Source organism: Argentina silus (genome assembly GCF_951799395.1).
Source record: "Argentina silus genome assembly, chromosome: 18".
Lineage (NCBI taxonomy): Eukaryota > Metazoa > Chordata > Actinopteri > Argentiniformes > Argentinidae > Argentina > Argentina silus.
The window spans coordinates 3411655-3432614 of NC_139672.1; the positions used below are offsets into that span (position 1 = coordinate 3411655).

The window sequence follows — 20960 nt, forward strand, 5'->3', positions numbered from 1 at the left end:
ATTGATTGTAGGTGTATTATCTGTACAACAATGCCCGTTGGGATGTTCTAGCACAGAGGTGGAGGTTTGGAATGACCCAATTTGATTGTACTTGGATATTAAGATCATTGACTGGAAATCTCCCAGGACATGAGGGAGGTGGCCAGAACCGGCTGGTTCAACAATATAATCCTCAATAGCGGTTTGATTTTCTCAAGTGGTCTCTCATCCATTAGTCTAGTGCTGACCCTGCAACTAGCCATGACACGTTTACAGAATGCAAAGAATTCATACTAATGGTTTGTCCATTCTATTCCCACTAGATATTAGTTTAACCTTTTGTTTACTTCATGTTTTGCTTAGTAGGGCTCAGAGATATCATCTGTTGTTCTGCTGGCAATGAAACGTCAGCTATGAGTCAGAGTCTCACAGGTGACCAAGCTCAGATGTTCCACTCGTCTACAGGTAAGAGGTAACCACGCCCTAGAAACCGAGGTAAGGAAGACAAAAAGGTTTCGTGTGTCACATCACATGCCTGCAGCCAGAGAGGTAATTACGGTACAAAAGCAGGAAAGGACTTTGACGAGTTTTGGGCTTCCATCCCACTTTCTTGGATTTGGATCCTATCCTACGCGTAAGTATTGGCTGAAATCTGTTATTAGTTCCAAACGCGCAATGTTACGCAAAGCACTCGGAGAAAGATTGGCGTTAGCCTACTGTTTTGCAGGGCGTGTTTAGTTTTTTTGTAAGGATGTGCCGTGGTGCGTGGGTTTAACTCGAGACAGATGTGCCTGCGGGCGGGTGTGGTTTAATCTTTTGGGAATGTACATCCCATCTTTCTATTCATATTACGGTATTTCACAGCGTTTCGGAAGTTCTATGTGTTATTTTTGTTACTTCTCTTACTCTGTTGTTGTGGGGTTTGAAATTTCGTTTTTGGAGAGTAGACACAGACTTTTCCGGTGTTGACAAGAGAGATCATCTTTGGTGTCTGGAATGGTCAGTTTCAAAACCTGAGCGTTTACGCAGACGCGTAACAGACATGCTGTTTGTTTTGGTGGATACTGCATGGGAGTTTTAAGGAAGAAAATATGTTTTCCATACAGCTTAATCTATAGTGGAGTCTATTGTATAATGCAATGTGTAATACTGTAGACTATGATACAACTATGAGAGCTGTGCGGTGTAAGAGCATGTCCTTCTGTGTTGTTGTTTTTCTAGCAGTAGGATGGAGCAGTGCATGGTGAAGCCAGATGTGAAGAGAAATAAACCAAAGCAGGTGAGCAAAGGCTACCTACCCTAACCCTACACAACAGCATCAAACAAGCCCTCAGCAGGCTTACAAGAAACACATAACACATTGTTCATGAATTGTGTTGAAGGTCTATACTGCAATAAGGTCTTAACAATCTGAACAGCTCACTACACAGAAACACTCCATGGCCAAAATGTGCAACATAAACACATTTGTATTTTAGCACCGATTACTGTCAGTGCTGCATAGTTGAGATGAACTAACCCACCCATGCCTCTCTCGCTCCCTCTCTCACTCTCTCTCTCTCTGTGTAGCCTCAGCCCCCTCCAAAGCCTGCACCAAAGCCTGCATATGAGGTATTTTAATACGCTTTTGATTAGGGGGCTCTTCTTCATGAGTTCAGCTTTTGTGTTTACTGCAGGAAGTGGTGTGGGTGCATGCTGGCAGAGGCCAGTGTAGTAATGAGGAACTGTGTATTGTCTCCAGCTAAACAGGAATGTTCCTGAGAACATGAGGAAAGAGAGAACACCTCCAGAACGTCCTCCCAGAGCATCTGATGCAGTAGGTCAAGGCTGAGATGACAAGTTTTAGTATTTTTTAACTTACATTCACATTTATGGCATTTAGCAGATGCCTTTATCCAAAGCGACTTACAACAAATACATTTGTTTAAGTAAGTGAATCATCTATCCATCATAAGATAAAGTAATCAATGCTCAGCCCAGGGGCCATAGGCAGTCACAAGAAGAAAAAATAAAAAATAAATATTATTGACAGGAGAGAAACTTGTAGTGGGGGTGAAGAGGTCATAGCCTGAAGAGTCTTCAATCTAACTTTGCCATACATATGTGTACAGTATGTGCACTCCTGCCCTAACAATAGTTTTCTCATCAGGAACTGAACAATTTAGCCATACCCACTCGGGTCAGGAGGACTGCAATGGAAGAAAACCAGGTAAACAATCTTGTTATGCCTGTGAGTGTGCATGTGCAATGTCCTTCTTCAGTAGAATTGTGTTATCTACTGAGCATGTGCATCTGTGGCTTGAAATAAAACCCACTGTGACTATTTCTGCTGCTGTCAGGCCAATGGGAACCTGATCCAGAGAGAGACGAAAGGGAGACCAGCAGAGACTCCAGTAGTTCCTCCCAGACCAACTGAAAAGGTTGGTGCAGTCCTCTCACCATACGTACCGTAATGCATCTTTTTACTCTACTACCTCTCCTTACCTACTGCCAATAGGAGCTTGTAATGACTTGTACAGGTTTACTTAAAGATAAGGAACAGTAAATGTGCTGTATTGATATCAGGAACTGAGTGATACAGTCAGGAACAGCCGTCGAAAGAGGACTCAGGTGGAGGACACAAAGGTACGTACAAACACACACACACACACACACACAGATATAAACAATTAGATGTTCATCTGTCTTGTTTTTTAACAATGCAAATGAGGCGTCTTGGCAGAAACCGCTAACTTCACCATTTGATCTTATTCAGGATTTTAGAGAGTTGGCATCAGATGCCTCTGAGGTACCAAGACATGAGACGGACTTCAGACAGGTTAGTGTACTGGGTGGCTTTGGCTTCCATTGTAGAACAGTTTGTGAAGTTTTGTTTATTTATTAATTTTCTATACACTATTTATTTATTTCATACACTACTTGGTGCTCTTTATCCATTTCTTTTAGGATAAAGTAGGAGTCTTGGGAGGAATGTTTCGGAAAGCACCAAAAGAGCAAACCCCTACCTTCACTGTAAGTGGACACATCTGTGCCTGTTTGATGTTGATGCAACAATACTTGTTGGTTTGACCACTAGTCTTCCTTCTATTGTTATTGTTGTGGTCTGATCATTTCTGTTCCCTCTCAGAGCTATGTGTCAGACCCTGATAAGGACAAGCCTGTGGATACCCCTGAGAAACAGACAACTGATAACAAACCGGTGCGTGTGTGTGTGTGAGTGTGTGTTAACAAACAGGTGCGTGCGTGCGTATGTGTGTGTGTTAACAAACAAGTGTGTGTCTATCTCTGTCTCTGTGCCTGTGTGTGCACTGCATGCACTGTTTTAACGTTAAAACTGTGATTGTCAGGGTAAACTGAAAGGAGTGTTGAAGGCCAAGCCGTTCAGGTCCTCCCCACAGGTACTGGAGTGTGTAGTGAGGGTGGTGATGATGCTGGTGGTGGTTGGCTGTGTTCGTGGTCTTGGTGATAACAATGTATTTGGTGTCTGTTGTACTGTACCTCCTCTGAAACTGGTCATGATTATTTGAGAGTAGGCCTACGTTCTGTGAATGAGTGGTGGTGACCCTATTGCTTAGAAGTCAATGTTGTTATTTAGGTAAATGGATAGGTTTAATTTGTAGACTGCTTGCTGTGAGGTGGTGCTTTTGGTGATTTAAGCATGTGGTAGTAGTCAGACAAATGTTCCCTCCTAATGTGGTTGGTTGTGATGATTATCGTATAGGGGTTATGTACTGTATTATGCTAATCCCTAAGCCCTGTCCTTCTAGGCCAACACAGTGCCCATGCCAGACCCCAGCGCTGAAGAGTCCACCTCAGACAAGGAGCAGACCAGAGAGAACAGCAAGCAGGAGAAACAGGTAAGAGTGTAAAAGATATCGAGACCAAACAACTGAGTTTGTATAAAGATTGAATGAACGAATGCTTTATTAGTCTGTAGGGAAATGTTATTCATACATCACATCACAGGCAGGCATAATAGTACTGTAAATGCAATAGAATACACAAGCTGCAGACTGTATTGTAACACTCTTCAGACAACATCAGACAGCGTGAGTGAGAGTGAGTTTTCAGTTATTAAATAGAAAAAGTGTCTCAACATTTTTCGCTCTCTCAGGACAAAGGAGGACTGATGGCGGGAATATTCCGGAAAACAGCCAAAGAAAAAGTCTCCACTCCTTCACTGACGGTAACTGTAACAGTTTCTCAGCCTCGTTTACATTAAAATTTTTGACACTTTTATCCGAAGCGACTTACAACAAGTACATTTGTCTAAAGTAAATGAATCATCTATACATCAGTCATCATAAGCAAAAATCTATGCTAGGACCAGGTGCCATTGACAGTCACAATGCTAGAAGAAAGAAGGATTTAAAAAAATAAAAAAATAAAAGTTTTATTATTGACAGTAGAGGAACTGTACAGAGGTATAGTGGGGGGCAAAGAGGTATTTAGGAGGGACAGTCAGGATGGTCTTCAGTCTACGGCGGAAGATAGGAAGTGACTCTGCAGTCCTGACAACAGTGGGAAGCTCGTTCCACCCCTGTGGGCGCGCTACAGTAATTTGTCTATTATGTTGATACAATGTTCCAGACTGCTGATGTCATTGTTTTATTTGATCCTAGGTCAGCACAGTGGTCAGTGAGCATGAGGAGACAGAGAAGGCTACTGAACAAACTCAGGTATTGCATAAAATACATCAGGAAATGTATTTTTTTAATATATATATATATATATATATCCCTACCCCTCTGTCTTTCTTGTAAACTATTGTTCACAATGTCATTACATGTCAGTGCAGTACTTTGTTGATGAGAGCAGTGTTGTTAAGTTCAAAGATATTCAACAAACACTCTTCATTGAAAGGTGCAGAAGGGGCATACATGTAACTGCATTACTGTTCTAACAACAGGAGAAGGGAGGGCTCTATAGTGGAATCCTAAGAAAGCCCCCAAAACCTACTGAAGATGAGACACCTGCACAGGTGAGTGTGTTTTTTTACTGACTTCATCTTTCGTGACCTCAGCAGCAGACAGCCCAAGATAGGTCTGTGGTAAAGTCAATAAAGATTCCCAAGTTGTCCACTCCTGTTTCCTGTTTCCTGTTTTGTTTTATGGATGTATTGATTCACTGTTCCAGGACAACCTCTCTGCTCACGCTGAGCTCTCTGCCAGCAATGACAGCCTGTCTGACAACGCCAGCGCTAAGGTGAGCTGGTGTGTGTGGACTGTTATGAACTCCCAGCTGATTTGATCGTTTGATACAGGAACTTCCTGTTTAAACTGTCACTGTGTGTGTGTGTGTGTGTGTTTCAGGAGAAAGGAGGTATATTCAGCGGAATGTTCAAGAAGTCTCCCAGAACTGTTGAAGCCTCTCAGCCAGAAGAGGTGAAGTAACTCTACATCAGGGGAAGCTGGTGGAGGTAGAAATCGGAGGACAGGCTCATTGTAATGAACGGAACAGAATGAGGAATGGTTTCAAATACGTGTGTTCCCATCCTCCGATTTCTACCTCTACCAGCCTCCACTACTCTAAATTCCAAACACTGCACCTGCAGTGGTTGGAATATGCATATTCTTTTTATTAATCTGCCATTAGGAAAATTAGGGACAAATAGGAGGTTATTTCATCTGTCAGTTGAGCTTGATTGAGTGTGAAGTGTGTGAGGTTAACATGTTGGTTTGATGAATGTGTTGATTGATGAATGTGCTTCTGTTGAAACAGTGTCACAGAGCAGGTATTCTGGCCTCTGTGTATCCTGATATTTGTATTAAACTTGTTCCTCTTGTCTCAGGACAAGCAGTCATTACACAGTGATCTCTCAGCCAGCAACGACAGTCTGACTGACAACAATAATACTAAGGTGAGCCCTAATTGAGAACCACTCAGCTTTGCAGTAATATAATTATAATAATAATCAAATTAATATGATCATAAAGGCGATATATAAAACCTCTGTACATTTGTCTCAATCTGTTAGGAGAAGGGAGGGTTTTTCAGTGGGATCCTGAGAAAATCTCCCAAACCGCCTGGAGAGGAGAACACACCTGCACAGGTGAGTTTTTAGTTTCTTCTAGGTTACCATATGACAGTCTCTTCCCAACATACATGCCAATCTGTCAGCCTCACTACATCATTTCATAATGACTGTATGAACAGAATGATAGCCAATTGTATTCCTCATAAATAACAGTTTTAAGCCAAGAGTATGTCATTTCTAGAGTCTCTCCATTTCTGTCCCAGGACAACCAATCATTACACAGTGAGCTCTCAGCCAGCAATGACAGCCTGTCTGACACCTGCAGCAAGGTGAGTCAGTCTGGATTGTTCTATTCATCCGCCCATGTGTCTCTGTTACAAAATGGTCTCCGCAGTTCCGTAAATGTGAACTCTTGTGTTTCAGGACAAAAGACACATGTTCAGTGGAATGTTCAGGAAGTCTCCTAAGCCTTCTGAGGACACCAAACCGGAAGAGGTATGGTAGCTTTGCTACTGGAAACATACTTGGCTTGGATCAGGCTAATTACAGTATTTCTTACTTCCTTTCCTTGTGTCTGTCCTTTACTTGTTCAGCCAGATTGGTAACTCAGGGGAGGCTGGTGGTGGATCCTTAGATGATGTCTTACAGGTTAGATAATGGATTAACCATTTCCTCTTGTCTCTCAGGACAAGCAATCATTGCACAGTGAGCTCTCAGACAGCAATGACAGTCTCTCTGAGAACAACAAACCTAAGGTGAGTCAGAAATGACTGCATTGAGAGACTGGAAAAACTCTGGGAAAACTCCTTTCTCCTGAAACACACACACACAGTGACACTTTGGGTCACCTTCACTAAGACACGATGAATCATTTACAACGAGCTTCAGAATATCATTTGCAACCAATTCAATTGAAGCTGTTCTGTACCGTCAGGAGAAAGGGGGGCTGTTCAGCGGACTCCTCAAAAAACCGGCCAAAGCACCTGGAGATGCTGACACACCTGCTCAGGTGAGTTTGTGTTCCCCTCGTTCAACACACGTCTCTTTGCTTTAGTTACCTACTGTATTGTCAGAGGACACAGATTACGCCTGCTCCTAGACTAAAAGTCCTCTTCCATAGTTCTTCATCATTGGAAGTGCTATTTAGTCCAGCATTTGCCTTAATCTGTGTCCGGCCCTCCGTGTTTAACTGGTCTGCTATCGTCTTGTTCCAGGACAACCTCTCTGTCCACAGTGAGCTCTCAGCCAGCAATGACAGCCTGTCTGAGAACAACAACATTAAGGTGAGCTGGTGTGTCTACAGCAGTGGAGGCTGGTGGAGGTAGAAATCGGAGGATAGGCTCATTTGTAAAGCACATGTTTGATACCATTGCTCATTCAGTTCCATGCATTATAATGAGCCTGTCCTCCGATTTCTACCTCCACCAGCCTCCGCTGGTCGACAGGTATTATTATTGTCAACACAATATGTGTCCAGATTATGTGGTGTGGCAACACTATGGTCTTGTGGCTAAACAGTCTCTGTCTGTTTCAGGAGAAAGCAGGTCTATTCGGTGGGATGTTCAAGAAGCCTCCAAAACCTGCTGAAGGCTCTCAACCAGAAGAGGTAAGGATGTTAGCAGCATAATATGACTCATACCCTCTTCTACCCAAGCATGGGATTAATACATTACCTCGGCCTGCACAAATACATGAGCCACTCGCAGTGTTCTTATGGAAGTGGTGCTGTGTAGTGTTAGTAAGTCTGAGATCTTCCACAGGTTTCTGTGTTTAGAACGGTTTGTCTTTTCTTTCTCAGGACAAGCGGTCGCTACACAGTGAGCTCTCAGACAGCAACGACAGTCTCTCTGAGAACAACAAACCTAAGGTGAGTCAGAAATGACTGCATTGAGACTCTGGGAAAACCACTTTGGGTCACCTTCACTAAGACACGATGAATCATTTACAACGAGCTTCAGAATATCATTTGCAACCAATTCAATTGAAGCTGTTCTGTACCGTCAGGAGAAAGGGGGGCTGTTCAGCGGACTCCTCAAAAAACCGCCCAAAGCACCTGGAGATGCTGACACACCTGCTCAGGTGAGTTTGTGTTCCCCTCGTTCAACACACGTCTCTTTGCTTTAGTTACCTACTGTATTGTCAGAGGACACAGATTACGCCTGCTCCTAGACTAAAAGTCCTCTTCCATTGTTCTTCATCATTGGAAGTGCTATTTAGTCCAGGACTTGCCTTAATCTGTGTCCGTAAAATCGGCCCTCCGTGTTTAACTGGTCTGCTATCGTCTTGTTCCAGGACAACCTCTCTGTCCACAGTGAGCTCTCAGCCAGCAATGACAGCCTGTCTGAGAACAACAACATTAAGGTGAGCTGGTGTGTCTACAGCAGTGGAGGCTGGTGGAGGTAGAAATCGGAGGATAGGCTCATTTGTAAAGCACATGTTTGATACCACTGCTCATTCAGTTCCATGCATTATAATGAGCCCGTCCTCCGATTTCTACCTCCACTAGCCTCCCCTGGTCGACAGGTATTATTATTGTCAACACAATATGTGTCCAGATTATATAGTGTGGCAACACTATGGTCTTGTGGCTAAACAGTCTCTGTCTGTTTCAGGAGAAAGCAGGTCTATTCGGTGGGATGTTCAAGAAGCCTCCAAAACCTGCTGAAGGCTCTCAACCAGAAGAGGTAAGGATGTTAGCATCATTGTGCTCCCCTATAGATCAACACACATGTCTCTTTACTGTAGTTACCTACTCTACTGTAAGAGTTACAGTAAGAGGACACAGATTACGCCTGCTCCTAGATTAAAAGTCCTCTTCCATTGTTCTTCATCATTGGAAGTGCTATTTAGTCCAGGATTTGCCTTAATCTGTGTCCGTATAATCGGCCCTCCATGTTTAACTGGTCAGCTGTCATCTTGTTCCAGGACAACCTCTCTGTCCACAGTAAGCTCTCAGCCAGCAATGACAGCCTGTCTGAGAACAACAACCCCAAGGTGAGCAGTTTTTTGGACTGTTATGAACACACACAGCAACACTGTTAGGATCTGATTTGATCCTCTGATAACATCCTGTTGGTGTGCTGTGTAATTACTGTATTAACATTCACTCACTATGTGTGTTTCAGGAGAAAGGAGGCATATTCAGCGGAATGTTCAAGAAGTCTCCCAACCCTGCTGGAACCCCTCAACCAGAAGAGGTAAACGTGTTGGTCACCTACCTGACCTAATGTATATTGTCGGCTAACCTGCACACAGTCTGTTTACATCAGCATAAGATTCAAGATTCTTTATTTGTCACGTGAATACAAGTATACAGTGAAATGCAAAAGTGACAGTGCCACAGAGTAGTGCAACAATAAGTTTTAAGATAGAATAAAATAGAAGTACTAAAAAATATAAACAATATAAGCAGTATAAACAGCGGTGAAGCAATGTACGCAATCGAATGGCAATATACAATGGCAATGACAGGTTGACAGTACAGATAATTACAGTGGAGGGATGAGTCTGCAATGGATGATAATGTGTGTGCATATGTGTTATGATGTCAGTGAGTGTGTGAGTGACTTATTAAATAATAACTAAGTATAAGTAAGCATAAGTATTTAACCCTCTTCTCATCTCTCAGGACAAGCAGTCCTCAGCCAGCAACAACAGTCTCTCTGAGAACACTAAGGTGAGACAGAGACGAGCACTCTTCACTGTACGATTACAGTAAATTACAGTAAATGGGATTATAAAAGTTTTTCACAACCACTCTAAAATAACCTGTCATCTCCCGTCAGGAGAAAGGAGGGCTGTTCGGCGGACTCCTCAGAAAACAACCGAAAGCGTCTGGAGATGCTGACACACCTGCACAGGTGAGTCTGTCTCCGGCCTCTGCAGATTCTGTCTTTGCTTCTGCTTCTTATCATTTTCACTCATCAGCCGTTGTTCTGTTTCAGGATAATCTGTCTGTTCACAGTGAGCTCTCAGCCAGCAATGACAGTCTGTCTGACATCGACATCAACACCAACACTAAGGTGAGCTGGTTTGAGGAGTAAAACAATTATCTTTAGATAGCATGTTATGCAAGGTGCCGTTTCCAAACAGTGTGTTTTTAAGTTACCATTCCCACACTGTGTCTGTGTGTTTCAGGTGAAAGCAGGCATATTGAGTGGAATGTTCAAGAAAGCTTCTAAACCTGCAGAAGGGGTTCAACCAGAGGAGGTAATATTGTATCAGAGCTGTATCTGATTTACTCTGGTCTTCTATCACGGACATGGTGAAATATCCCTGCTTTATTCCTTTAAACGGCTGTTTTTGTTTTCAATAATAGGACACAAATCTCCTAATATCGAGGAATCTATCGGCCAGTAATGACAGTCTGTCAGAGAACAACTCCACCAAGGTACTTTACATTTACATTTACAGGTACTGCACTGTCTCTCGCTTCTGATGTCTCTCTACCATGGGAGGCTGGTGGAGGTAGAAATTGGAGGACAGGCTCATTGTAATGAATGGATTGAGGAATGGTATCAGACACACAGGTTTGATACCATTGCTCATTGCATTACAATGAGCCCGTCCTCCAATTTCTACCTCCACCAGCCTCCCCTGCTCTCTACAGTGTATTCACTTCCTCTTATCTGCTTCAGGAGAAGACAGGAGGACTGTCTGGCATGTTCAGAAGGTCTCCCAAGCCAGCTCAACGCTCCACTGCTGTCAAGGTACCACAGTTTGCAATGGAGGCTGGTGGAGGTAGAAATTGTAGGGGGACGGGCTCATTGTAATGCATGGAATGGAATGAGGAATGGTAATCAAACAAATTCCATTCCATGCATTGCAATAAGCCCACCCTCCGATTTCTGCCTCCACCTGCCTCCTTAATGCTATGCATGGTATCTATAGTAGTAGTGTGCTGTCAACTGTATTTAATGTTTCTGATAACTCTGAGGTCTAACATTTGCCAGGACCCTCTCACTGAGAACAGGAAGCTCTCTGCCAGCACTGGCAGCCTTGCAGACAACACCACAGCTGAGGTAGACATATAGGTTAAGATATGAACTATACTGAAATGTAGGCTATACTCATTTCTTTTAACTAAATGTATGTACCTGATTTTAAGAGGAGGACCACATGCTGTAGACGTACTGTGTAATATACACAATACTGTATGTTGTTTTAGACAAGCACCAGTTGGTTGCTGCTGGAGGTAGAAATCAGTGTTTGATACCAGGTCCTCAGATTTCTACCTCCACCAGCCTCCCCTGAACAGCATATTTGGTCAAACATTTGTCATCATTACAGGTGTGTTTATGATGATTCAGATCAGTACCAAAATGCAGGTGTCATCATTGTGAGGACTGTCTCTTCCCTTTAGGACAATCTTTCTGCACACAGTGAGCTCTCAGCCAGCAACGATAGTCTGTCTGAAACTACAACCACTGCCAAAGTGAGTCTTGTACATTATCCCTATTCCGGTCACCTTCCTCCATCATCATCATCATCATTATCACTTTATGAACCCACCTATTTGTGATGTGTGTATCTTTATGATGCAGGAGAAGAAAGGAGTGCTCGGTGGAATCTTCAGAAGAACCCCCAGACCTGTTGAACAGGTAAATGTAGCATGAACACAAGGGGAGGCTGACATGTAGCGTGAACACCAGGGGAGGTTGGTGGAGGTAGAAATCGGAGGACAGGGCTCATTGTAATGCATGGAATGGAATGAGGAATGGAATCAAACACGCGGTAGTTTCTACCTCATGGAGCACAGCGAACATCAGTTGTTGTTGTTGTTGTTTACACCTGGTTTTACACCTGTTTTGACTGTCTGTTTCAGGACAGAATGGACACAGAGCCACCTGAGGGCAGAGGTCAGCTGAGGCGGAGGAGGACCATCAAAAAGAAGAGACGGGTGAGCCCTCAGTCACTTCAATTATAAGCAATAAATCAACCATAACTTACTATGTTTGTGGATGGACTCACGTTAGACTTTAGACTAGGTGAACTTTCAGATGGACGCTCTCTCAGTTGAGGTTATATTTCACTAGGGTTCTGATTTTGTTGGTCACAGTTCAAAGGTCATGATCTTCAGTGTTGATTCAATCCATGTTGTTTCTCAGGTGGTGTCGTTCAGAGTGAAAACAACTCTCCCCAGGATTCCCAAGCGTACCTCAGCTACTGAGGTATTGCTATTCTTTTTTACGTTTCTCATCACCTTCCCTTCAGTCCCTTGCTTCACATCCCTCCCTCCACCTCTCCCTCTCTCCCTCTCCTTGGGTCCCTTGTCTCTTCCTCTCCTAATCAGCTGTACCTCACCTCCCTCCTTCGTCCTCTCACCTGTACTATACCACACACACACACACACACACACACACTCTATCTCTCTATAGTGCTATAGTGGTCTCCTGGAAAGTAGCAATGTCTACATTTGAAGGATAACCTTGTTCCCCTGATTTCCCCACAGGCCCTTGACAGGGAACCTCTCATTGAAGAAGCCGTGGAGATGCAGGATCTGTCTCCATTGCAGGTCAACTCAAGGACATGGGTGGATGTCATTGTTATTCTTGTATATGTGTTGCCTGTGTCCGGTAGTCTATGGCAGTGTCTCTCACAGACAATAAGATGTACATGTATCTTTGTTCCAGGAGAGCACAGTGGAGATTCAGCCTGCCGAGATGGTGGCTTACCCCACTGAGGGAAACCCTCTGGAGTCTGAAGAGGTGTGTGTACCTCTCAAACTCTCTCTCTCTCTCATATAAACTCTCTCTCTCTCATATAAACTCTCTCTCTCTCATATAAATTCTCTCACTCTCATATAAATTCTCTCTCTCTCATATAAACTCTCTCTCTCTCTCTCTCTGAGATAATGTTCATTTAAGTTTCATCTCTCTGTTCCAGGAGAGTGACGGCCTGATGGACTGGTGGAGGACAGTGGAAGGTGGGTCTGCACACTGTGTATTGAAGAGGAGGGGAATATGAGAATGCACATATTCATTTGGCAGTGTGATCCATCTGGTCTTGCTGTCCTTCTGTATTTGTCAAATGTGAGGATAACGTCCTTGTTATTGTGGGTTTCCAGATTGGCCGGAGTGGAATGAAGCGTCAAATTTCCAGGAGAATGAGGAGGAACTGTGAGCATCTCCCCTTTTTTTTTTTTTGTCATCCCTGTCATCTCGATACTCCACACTTTAGACCCATTTTTGATAAAAAAAAACAAATAACAGGTGCTGACTCTCTCTCTGTCTGTATCTCTCTCTCTCTTTCTATGTATCTCTCTCTCTCTCTCTTTATATATATCTCTGTCCATCTTTTTCTCTGTCTGTCTCTCTCTCTCTCTCTCTCTCTCTCTCCCCTCGCCCCCCCCCCAACCCCCCCCCAGGGCGGTGGAGCAGGTAGCTGACCGTGTGTTCATGGCAGCGCGGCTCTTCGTGCGTCTCTTCAACCAGCGGGGGGCGTCTCTGCAGCAGCGAATCCTGGAGCTGCTTGCCCAGGCGGACGCGGCCGACCAGTTCCACAAGAGGACGGTGACGGCCGCCGTAGGGGGAGGCGTGGCCAGCGTAGTGGGCAGTGTGGCTACCATCACAGGTCTGATCCTCGCCCCCTTCACCTTCGGAGCGTCCATTATCGTCACAGCAGTGGGCATCAGTGTGGCGACGGCGGGCAGCATCGCCTCGGCGACGGCCAACATCACGGACACAGTGCATTCCAACATGGACCGCAAGAAAGTGGAGAAGATGATTCAGGGTTACCAGGATGAGATTAAGGACATCAGGGAGTGCCTTGAGTTTGTGCAGGTGGGCAATTCTTCTCACACACACACGCACACACACCCACACCCACACACACACACCCTCCCTCCCTCACATATTCTCTCTCTGTGTGTGTCCCTATAGGAAGGAATGGACACTCTGCAGGGGTGGGACTTTGAGAAGTACTCTGAGAGCGCTGCCAAGAAGGCTCTGAACCACAACATCAAGCACGTGATGAAGGAGGGGGGTCGCGCTGGCAAGGCCCTGATGATCAACACAGACAAGCTCATCAGCACCGTGCAGGTTCTGGGTGCGGCCGGAGGGGCTGCCAAAGCTGCCCAGGCCATCAGCGTCACCACCGGCGTCATGTCCGCCCTCTTCCTCGCCCTCGACGTCTTCTTCCTTGCCAAGGACTCCCACGAGCTGCGCAAAGGTGCCAAGACCAAGTTCGCCACCAAGATCCGGGAGGTGTGCAAGGACCTTCAGGACGGGCTGCTGGAGATAAACAAGGTGAAGACCCAGCTCCAGAAGACCATGGACGGGATCGAACTGGAAGAGTACGAGGAGGAGGAGGAGGTGGAGGTGGAGGTGGATGATGAGCTGGAGTCTGACCCAGTCAAACTGGCCCAGCTGGAGCAAGAGCTGGACCAGTTGGAGGAGAAGCTGGACAAGAAGGTCCAAGAGGAACAGAAGGAGGAAAAGCGCAAGAAGGAGGCAGAGGAGAAAGCGGGTAAGACTGAGGGGAAGGAAAAAGAAGGGGATAGCAAAATGGAGAAAGGAGAAGAGGAGAAAGTGGGGGAAGAAAGTGAGACAGTAGAGTTGGCGAAGTTGGGTGAGACAGAGAAAAAGGAGGTGGAGAAAGAGGGGAAGAGTGAAAAAGGTAAGAAAAGTGGCAAAGAGGATAGAAAAGAGAGGCCTGAGAGAGGGAAGAAGAATGAGAAAGAAGTGGAGTGTTCACCCACACATGAAAGAGAAAAGATGGAGAGCAAGAGAGAGAAGGTAAAAGACAGAAGTGGTAACAATGAGAAGACAGAAGAAAAGGGAAAAGAGATTGCTCAGCGGAGTAAGACTGAGGAGGAAGCGGATAGAGGAAACGGTAGCACAGGAGGTGATTCAAAGAGAGGGATTTGGAATGAAAAAGAAAAGGGGAAGAGTGAACGAGTGAAGGAAAAAAGAGTAGCAGAACGGGAGAATAAGACAGAAGAGGTGGAGAGAGGGAGCTCAAGCAGACATGGCAGCAAGAGTGGTAAAGAGCAGATGGAGGGGAAGAGGGAGAGGGGCAGTCAGGATGACAAAATAGTGATGTCTCAGGGGAGAGGAGGCAGTAGAAACCTGGAGAGAAGAGGTCAAACAGCAACAGCTGAGATGGAGGGGAGTAAGACAGAGAGGGGGGTGGTAGAGATGGGGAGTAAGGCAGAAAGGGGGGAGGTAGAGAGGGGGAGTAAGACAGAGAGGGGCGAGGTAGAGATGGGGAGTAAGGCAGAAAGGGGGGAGGTAGAGAGGGGGAGTAAGACAGAGAGGGGCGAGGTAGAGATGGGGAGTAAGGCAGAGAGGGGGAGTAAGACAGAGAGGGGGGAGTTTGAGAGGGGGAGTAAGACAGAGAGGGGCGAGGTAGAGATGGGGAGTAAGGCAGAGAGGGGGAGTAAGACAGAGAGGGGGGAGTTTGAGAGGGGGAGTAAGGCAGAGAGGGGAAGTAAGGCAGAGAGGGGGAGTAAGACAGAGAGGGGGGAGTTTGAGAGGGGGAGTAAGACAGAGAGGGGAAGTAAGGCAGAAAGGGGGGAAAGGAACTGGAGAGCAGAGATGGAGAGAAGCAGTAAAGATAAGTACAGAATGGACTCAAAGAGAGAAATGGAGAAGGGGAATCAGAAAGAGGAGGTGGAGGCGAGAAGGAGGGGAGAGGTGGAGGGAGTCACACGGAGGGAAAAAGTAGACAGGGAGTGGGGTAGCAAGAGGGAAGGAGGAGAGGAAAAGCGAGGGAGTAAGATTGAGAACATGAGGAGACAATTTGAAAGTAGTGGGGAGAGGGGGATGAAAAAAGAAGAGGGAGAGGTGTACCAGAGGGAAGGGGACAGGAGAGGGAGTGATAGAGAGCAGGATCCTACACGTAGAGGCTCTCGTCCTCGCTCCAGGGCAATGGTCTACGACGATGGACTAAATATTTAAATGTAACTTAATGCATTATTAGCTGAACATTTGATGAGGTGTTTACAGGGATTTACATGGTGGTTGGTTTTTATTTATTCTATTTCTGCGGTGTCACGTTGAGTTAAAGCCATATTGCTTCTCCTTAAAGCTTGAGCAATGATACTCCACATTGACTTTCATAGATTTTTTTTCCCTTCTATTTTAATGACAAGTTCATTGCTGCCTTTAGAGGTTGTATGAAATTCTATGTGATTACAAAAGCCTATCACCAATTGACACAGACAGGTTCAGTTTGTCTTATTCTATAAGGAGAGTCACACTCAATGCACTTTATTACAGGATAACTCCTGCTGATCATGTTTGTAAACTCAGGGTCTTTTTCCCTCTCAATGTTTTCCATTACCACTCGTACAATGTCTAATACTTCTGTTTAGCTAACTCAGAAATGTCATGACATTATTCAAAATGCTGGATTTAAGATGTGATGTATTTATATACAAGTGTTTTATGGAATTTGTGCCATCAAATGGATTCTTCTGTATTTTATGGTTACTGGAATTTAGTTCACCCTGTTACTTGAAGTTATGATCTTTCTGTTTTGTTTTGTAATATATTATCATGTTTTGTAACTCATGATTACCTTTTCAAGATGTTGGTTTCTGATTAAAAACATTTATAAAGCACTGACTTTTATCAGCCAGATACACTATACAATATTTCTCTGTTTTGTGGAGGTGTTTTAATTTAGTTTGACAGATACAGTACGCCACTCTGGGGCAACAGAGATTTGTAGCGTTTGGGGGTTGGGTCACAGAGACTCTCTCCCTCATTACATGTATTAATTAGCAAGCCAGACTCGAGGGTTCTGATACCATCTCCTCTTCTTCGGTTCGGTGTCATTAATTTCACCTCTGGCTTTTATCTTCTGGCTGTGGCATGTCTGAAGCTTTTCAAATTTTTAACCTCTGAAGGTGTGTGCAAAAACAAAGCCACATTGATTGACAAGTTGATTGCATGGCAAATTATTATTTGTTTGTTTGTTTGTTTATTTGTTTGAACTAGTCTGATTTCAGCAACATAGAGATGTTGTTACAGCTAATCAAATCAATATATTCACTCAAGCCCAGTTTGATCTACATGTAACTGATCGTATCCTCAAAGCTGCAATAAAAATAGATGACTAGCAGGTGGCACCACGCGACCAGCCTAGCTTACAGTATATTGATTAGCCATATCTCAACAAATTGTTTTGTGTGTATGTAAAACATTTAATACCAGGACCTCACAATGAGAAAACATTTCAAAACCGTACCCTAAACCCTAACCCAGCTGATCCAGCTCCAGTCCATACCTACCCAAACCCTAACCCAGCCAATCCGGCTCTGGTACGTACTTCCCCTAACCCTAACCCAGCCAATCCAGCTCCAGTACGTACTTCCCCTAACCCTAACCCAGCCAATCCAGCTCCAGTCCATACCTACCCAAACCCTAACCCAGCCAATCCGGCTCTGGTATGTACTTCCCCTAACCCTAAAACAGCCAATCCAGCTCCGGTACGTACCTCCCCTAACCCTAACCCAGCCAATCCGGCTCTGGTACGTACCTCCCCTAACCCTAACCCAGCCAATCCGGCTCTGGTACATATGGTGTCCCCTCGATTCAATTACAGGTCATGAAACAACCAAGGCCTTCTTCTGGTTGTCCAATGGTTGTAGTTTGATCAAACAAAACAAACCAAACCATGTTTTATTTGCCAATCAATCAATCAATCATTGTTTAGAATGTGGTATTTCCGCAACCCATCCCCCCCCCCTACATTCTACTGCTTCCATCAGCAGCATCAATTAAAACAAGTTAACTCCCTCCATTTTTCACAGATGAGGCGGTATGCTGTAAACAGTATGGCACAGGATAATATTCATCTTACCTGTCCACAAGACATTTTACAAACTGTAACATGACCATTCTTTTTGAGGATAACTAGTGGTCTGCACCTTGCATTGAAGCCTCTGTAGTTCAGCTGGTGACGTATTCTGCGGATGGTAGTCTCTGACACATTCACGCCTACCTCCCAGATAATGTTCAAGAAATGTTATAGTCAGGGTTTTTGGGGGGTGTTGCAGGTAGTTGAGGTACAGTACCTGCATGGGCAGGGTAGTTGGGGTAGGCGGGCAACGCCTGTCCGGAGGGGCAGAAGCCAACATAGGTGACGTGCTGGGTAGGGTTATACAGGATCTGGGGGGGTGGAGCTGGGCTGGGGGAATCTGGCTGCAGGGGTTGGGGGTCGGTGTCAGAGAGAGAGAAAGAGGGAGAGAAATGGGGGGAGACGAGGAAGAAGGGAGGCAGAGGGGGAGAGAAAATGAGTGAAAGAAACGTGGTTAGTGTACATCTTCAAACAAACACTGACAAAAGCAAGCAGGCCTATTCTAAATCAGTTTGGCATTTTCAATGGTAGCCATATTAAAGCCATAATGAGTCCCAATGATGCATGATGGCATGACCGAAACTGGGTTAGGGTTTCTCTTGCTCTGCCACATATTTTCACCATCAACCAATCAACCGATACCAGACATAATAAAAAAAAAAAATTAAACAGAGTGAGAATGAGGAAATGGCCACAAGAATGCATGTATGACAGAATGATGAATCCAGAAGAACTAAAACAAGGTTAACAAAGAGGCATTCATAAGGAAATAAAACAATTGTTCAGAAAACATTGTCTCTCTCTCTCATTCAGATTCACACGTGATATGGACGACAGAGTCTTCATTTTGGTATCAAGGAAGTCTTGAAATGCAAGACTTGTATATGAAAAAGTGCACTGGATAAAATCATGATATCAAAATAGAGCTTGAATTATTGAAAATGTTTGGGTTATGCTTGGGTGGCTCAGTTGGTAGAGCATGGCACTAACAACGCTTAGGTTGTGGGTTTGATTCCCGCTGGGACCATATATACTGAAATGAATGCACTCACTGCAATGTAAGTCGCTTTGGATAAAAGTGTCAGCTAAATGGCATTTATTTCTCACTATTGAAACTACCGAACAATGGATAGGCTAGCCAGGGCTTCCTAAAACTGGCTGATGATGGTTGATGTTCTAATAATCCCTAAAAACCCAGGGTTCTCTCTCTCTCTCTCTCTCTCTCTCTCTCTCTCTCTCTCTCTCTCTCTCTCTCTCTCTCTCTCTCTCTGTCTCGTGACCCACCCTCACACAGGAACAAAGGAAGTGGTTATGTGTTTAAACCCAGACAAAGTTGGATGTTATTGGAAAGTAATCGTTTCTGCTAGAACCAGTAAAACCAGTATCAGTCCTGACACTGATAACAAATGAAACGTACATTCGGGTTAATGTATTATTAGGCAAGTGTGTGTGTGTAATATGCTTGCTCTTGGTAAAGGCAATGTTGGACATTGCTGTATAAAAATAGGTAAAGAAAGTAAGTTTACTGAAGGAAGCCAAACTACCACTAAGAAATGTGTGAGTGACTGGAAAGGCAGGAATGTAAAAGCTTTACGGATGTGATTTTTCCTCATAGTTTTCCATCAACGTGTCTCTTGCACTTGTTCCATTTCAGTGTAATTCAACAAAGTGCAGTCATGATGTCTGAGAACCATTTTGCGATCGCCTGTCCCGATAGTGAGATTCAAGAGATTCAAGATTCTTCATTTGTCACGCGCATACAAGTATACAGTGAAATGCAAAAGTGACAGTGCCACAGAGTAGTGCAACAATAAGTTTTAAGATAGAATAAAATAAAATAAAACTAAAAAATATAAACAGTATAAACAGCGGTGAAGCAATGTACGCAATGGAATGGCAATATACAATGGCAATGACAGGTTGACAGTACAGATAATTACAGTGGAGGATGAGTCTGCAATGGATGATTATGTGTGTGCATATGTGTTATGATGTCAATGAGTGTGTGAGTGACTTGAGGGGGGCACTGGTGGGGTCATCGTTGATGATCCTGATGGCATGGGGGAAGAAACTCAGTCTTAGTCTCTCTGTTCTTGCTGCATGACAGCGAAGGCGTTTGCCTGACCGCAGCAGCTGGAACAGTCCAATTTTCGGGTGGTGAGGGTCCTCCATTATCCTGTAGGCTCTGGTCCTACACCTCCTGGTGTACAGGACATGGAGAGGGGGGGTTGGAGCTCCCATGGTCTTTTCTGCCAGGCGTACCACCCTTTGCAGAGCTCGCCTGTCCTGGGCCATGCTGTTACCGTACCAGACGGTGATGTTGCCAGCCAGGATGCTCTCCACAGCTCCAGAGTAGAAGGACTGAAGGATCCTCCGGGAGACTTTGAATTTCCTAAACCAATCATCTTTTCAGCCAGTCTAGTGTGGTGTAGCCTAAGGTTAGTCTAGTCATGTATAGAAGATGGACAGTAATTAAAGATGTGGTATTGATTGTGCTCAGAACATACAGTACTTTATTTAGACACTGTATGATTTTTTCCAATACTTTTGGTGCCCTTTGGTACTATGTATAAAAAGGGTTGTAATTTATAAATGGTAAAACCAATCTGAAAAAGGAAAACATTGAATTAAAGCTGAGAATCTGTATTTTAACCTCATAGTAATTGTTTGATATTTAAATTGTTGGAGTATAGAGCTAAAAGAAGACAAACTGCTTCCTCTTTCTAATACTTATGGAGGGCACTGTAGCTACACAATTTTCTAGCCCACAAGTTCTAGCCCACAAGTTTTAGCCCACAAGTTCTAGCCCACAAGTTCTTTATCAGCGTCGAGGTACCAATGGCTGTCATTCTAACTCTAACCCTAACCCTAACCCAAACCTTTATATCATAATAATGTAATCGAAACAACCAAGGGCTCTGTACAATGTAGATGTATGTTTGTTATCTACAACTAATGGTCGATAAACTCTGTTTCATGGATTATTCAAATGAAACCAGCACCAGAAGCATATGATTGCTACAAAAAAAATAGCACAAAGCTTCCTTCGAGAAAGTGCACCAGGTGACTAGATGAATGAGGAAGTAAATGTTGAGGAAATGTTGCTGCATTCATACCTATTGTTTTTTATTGTGTAATCATATTAGTTGTTTCCATCCAGAGACCACGCCCCTACTCCTGGATGCTACACAAAGTCTCC

General features: G+C 44.3%; 1 protein-coding gene across 1 annotated transcript; it reads left to right on the top strand.

Annotated features, from left to right (window-relative positions):
- The first annotated feature begins 493 nt into the window (after nucleotides 1–493).
- On the top strand, nucleotides 494–16539 carry LOC310818878 (uncharacterized protein). Its single transcript, XM_083689955.1, has 49 exons — nucleotides 494–613; nucleotides 1201–1258; nucleotides 1549–1590; nucleotides 1721–1795; nucleotides 2129–2188; nucleotides 2319–2399; nucleotides 2545–2604; nucleotides 2735–2797; nucleotides 2926–2991; nucleotides 3107–3178; nucleotides 3327–3377; nucleotides 3747–3836; nucleotides 4094–4165; nucleotides 4602–4658; nucleotides 4889–4960; nucleotides 5116–5184; nucleotides 5292–5363; nucleotides 5771–5839; nucleotides 5957–6031; nucleotides 6220–6285; nucleotides 6380–6451; nucleotides 6643–6711; nucleotides 6891–6965; nucleotides 7171–7239; nucleotides 7491–7562; nucleotides 7755–7823; nucleotides 7961–8035; nucleotides 8249–8317; nucleotides 8569–8640; nucleotides 8882–8950; nucleotides 9082–9153; nucleotides 9585–9632; nucleotides 9742–9816; nucleotides 9901–9978; nucleotides 10094–10165; nucleotides 10275–10346; nucleotides 10594–10665; nucleotides 10909–10977; nucleotides 11319–11390; nucleotides 11500–11556; nucleotides 11781–11855; nucleotides 12064–12126; nucleotides 12408–12470; nucleotides 12589–12663; nucleotides 12842–12881; nucleotides 13023–13074; nucleotides 13323–13737; nucleotides 13837–15219; nucleotides 15442–16539. Exons 2-49 carry the CDS (start codon nucleotides 1208–1210, stop codon nucleotides 15853–15855), a joined length of 5241 nt encoding a protein of 1746 aa, XP_083546081.1. The 5' UTR covers nucleotides 494–613; nucleotides 1201–1207; the 3' UTR covers nucleotides 15856–16539.
- Nucleotides 16540–20960: the final 4421 nt, after the last annotated feature.

Bases quoted from the DNA above. Each gene is read 5' to 3' on its own strand.
- LOC310818878 (XM_083689955.1), top strand. From the start codon at position 1,208: ATGGAGCAGTGCATGGTGAAGCCAGATGTGAAGAGAAATAAACCAAAG. The intron at 1,796-2,128 runs GTAGGTCAAGGC...TTTTCTCATCAG, and splicing joins CTCCCAGAGCATCTGATGCA to GAACTGAACAATTTAGCCAT. The intron at 12,664-12,841 runs GTGTGTGTACCT...TCTCTGTTCCAG, and splicing joins ACCCTCTGGAGTCTGAAGAG to GAGAGTGACGGCCTGATGGA.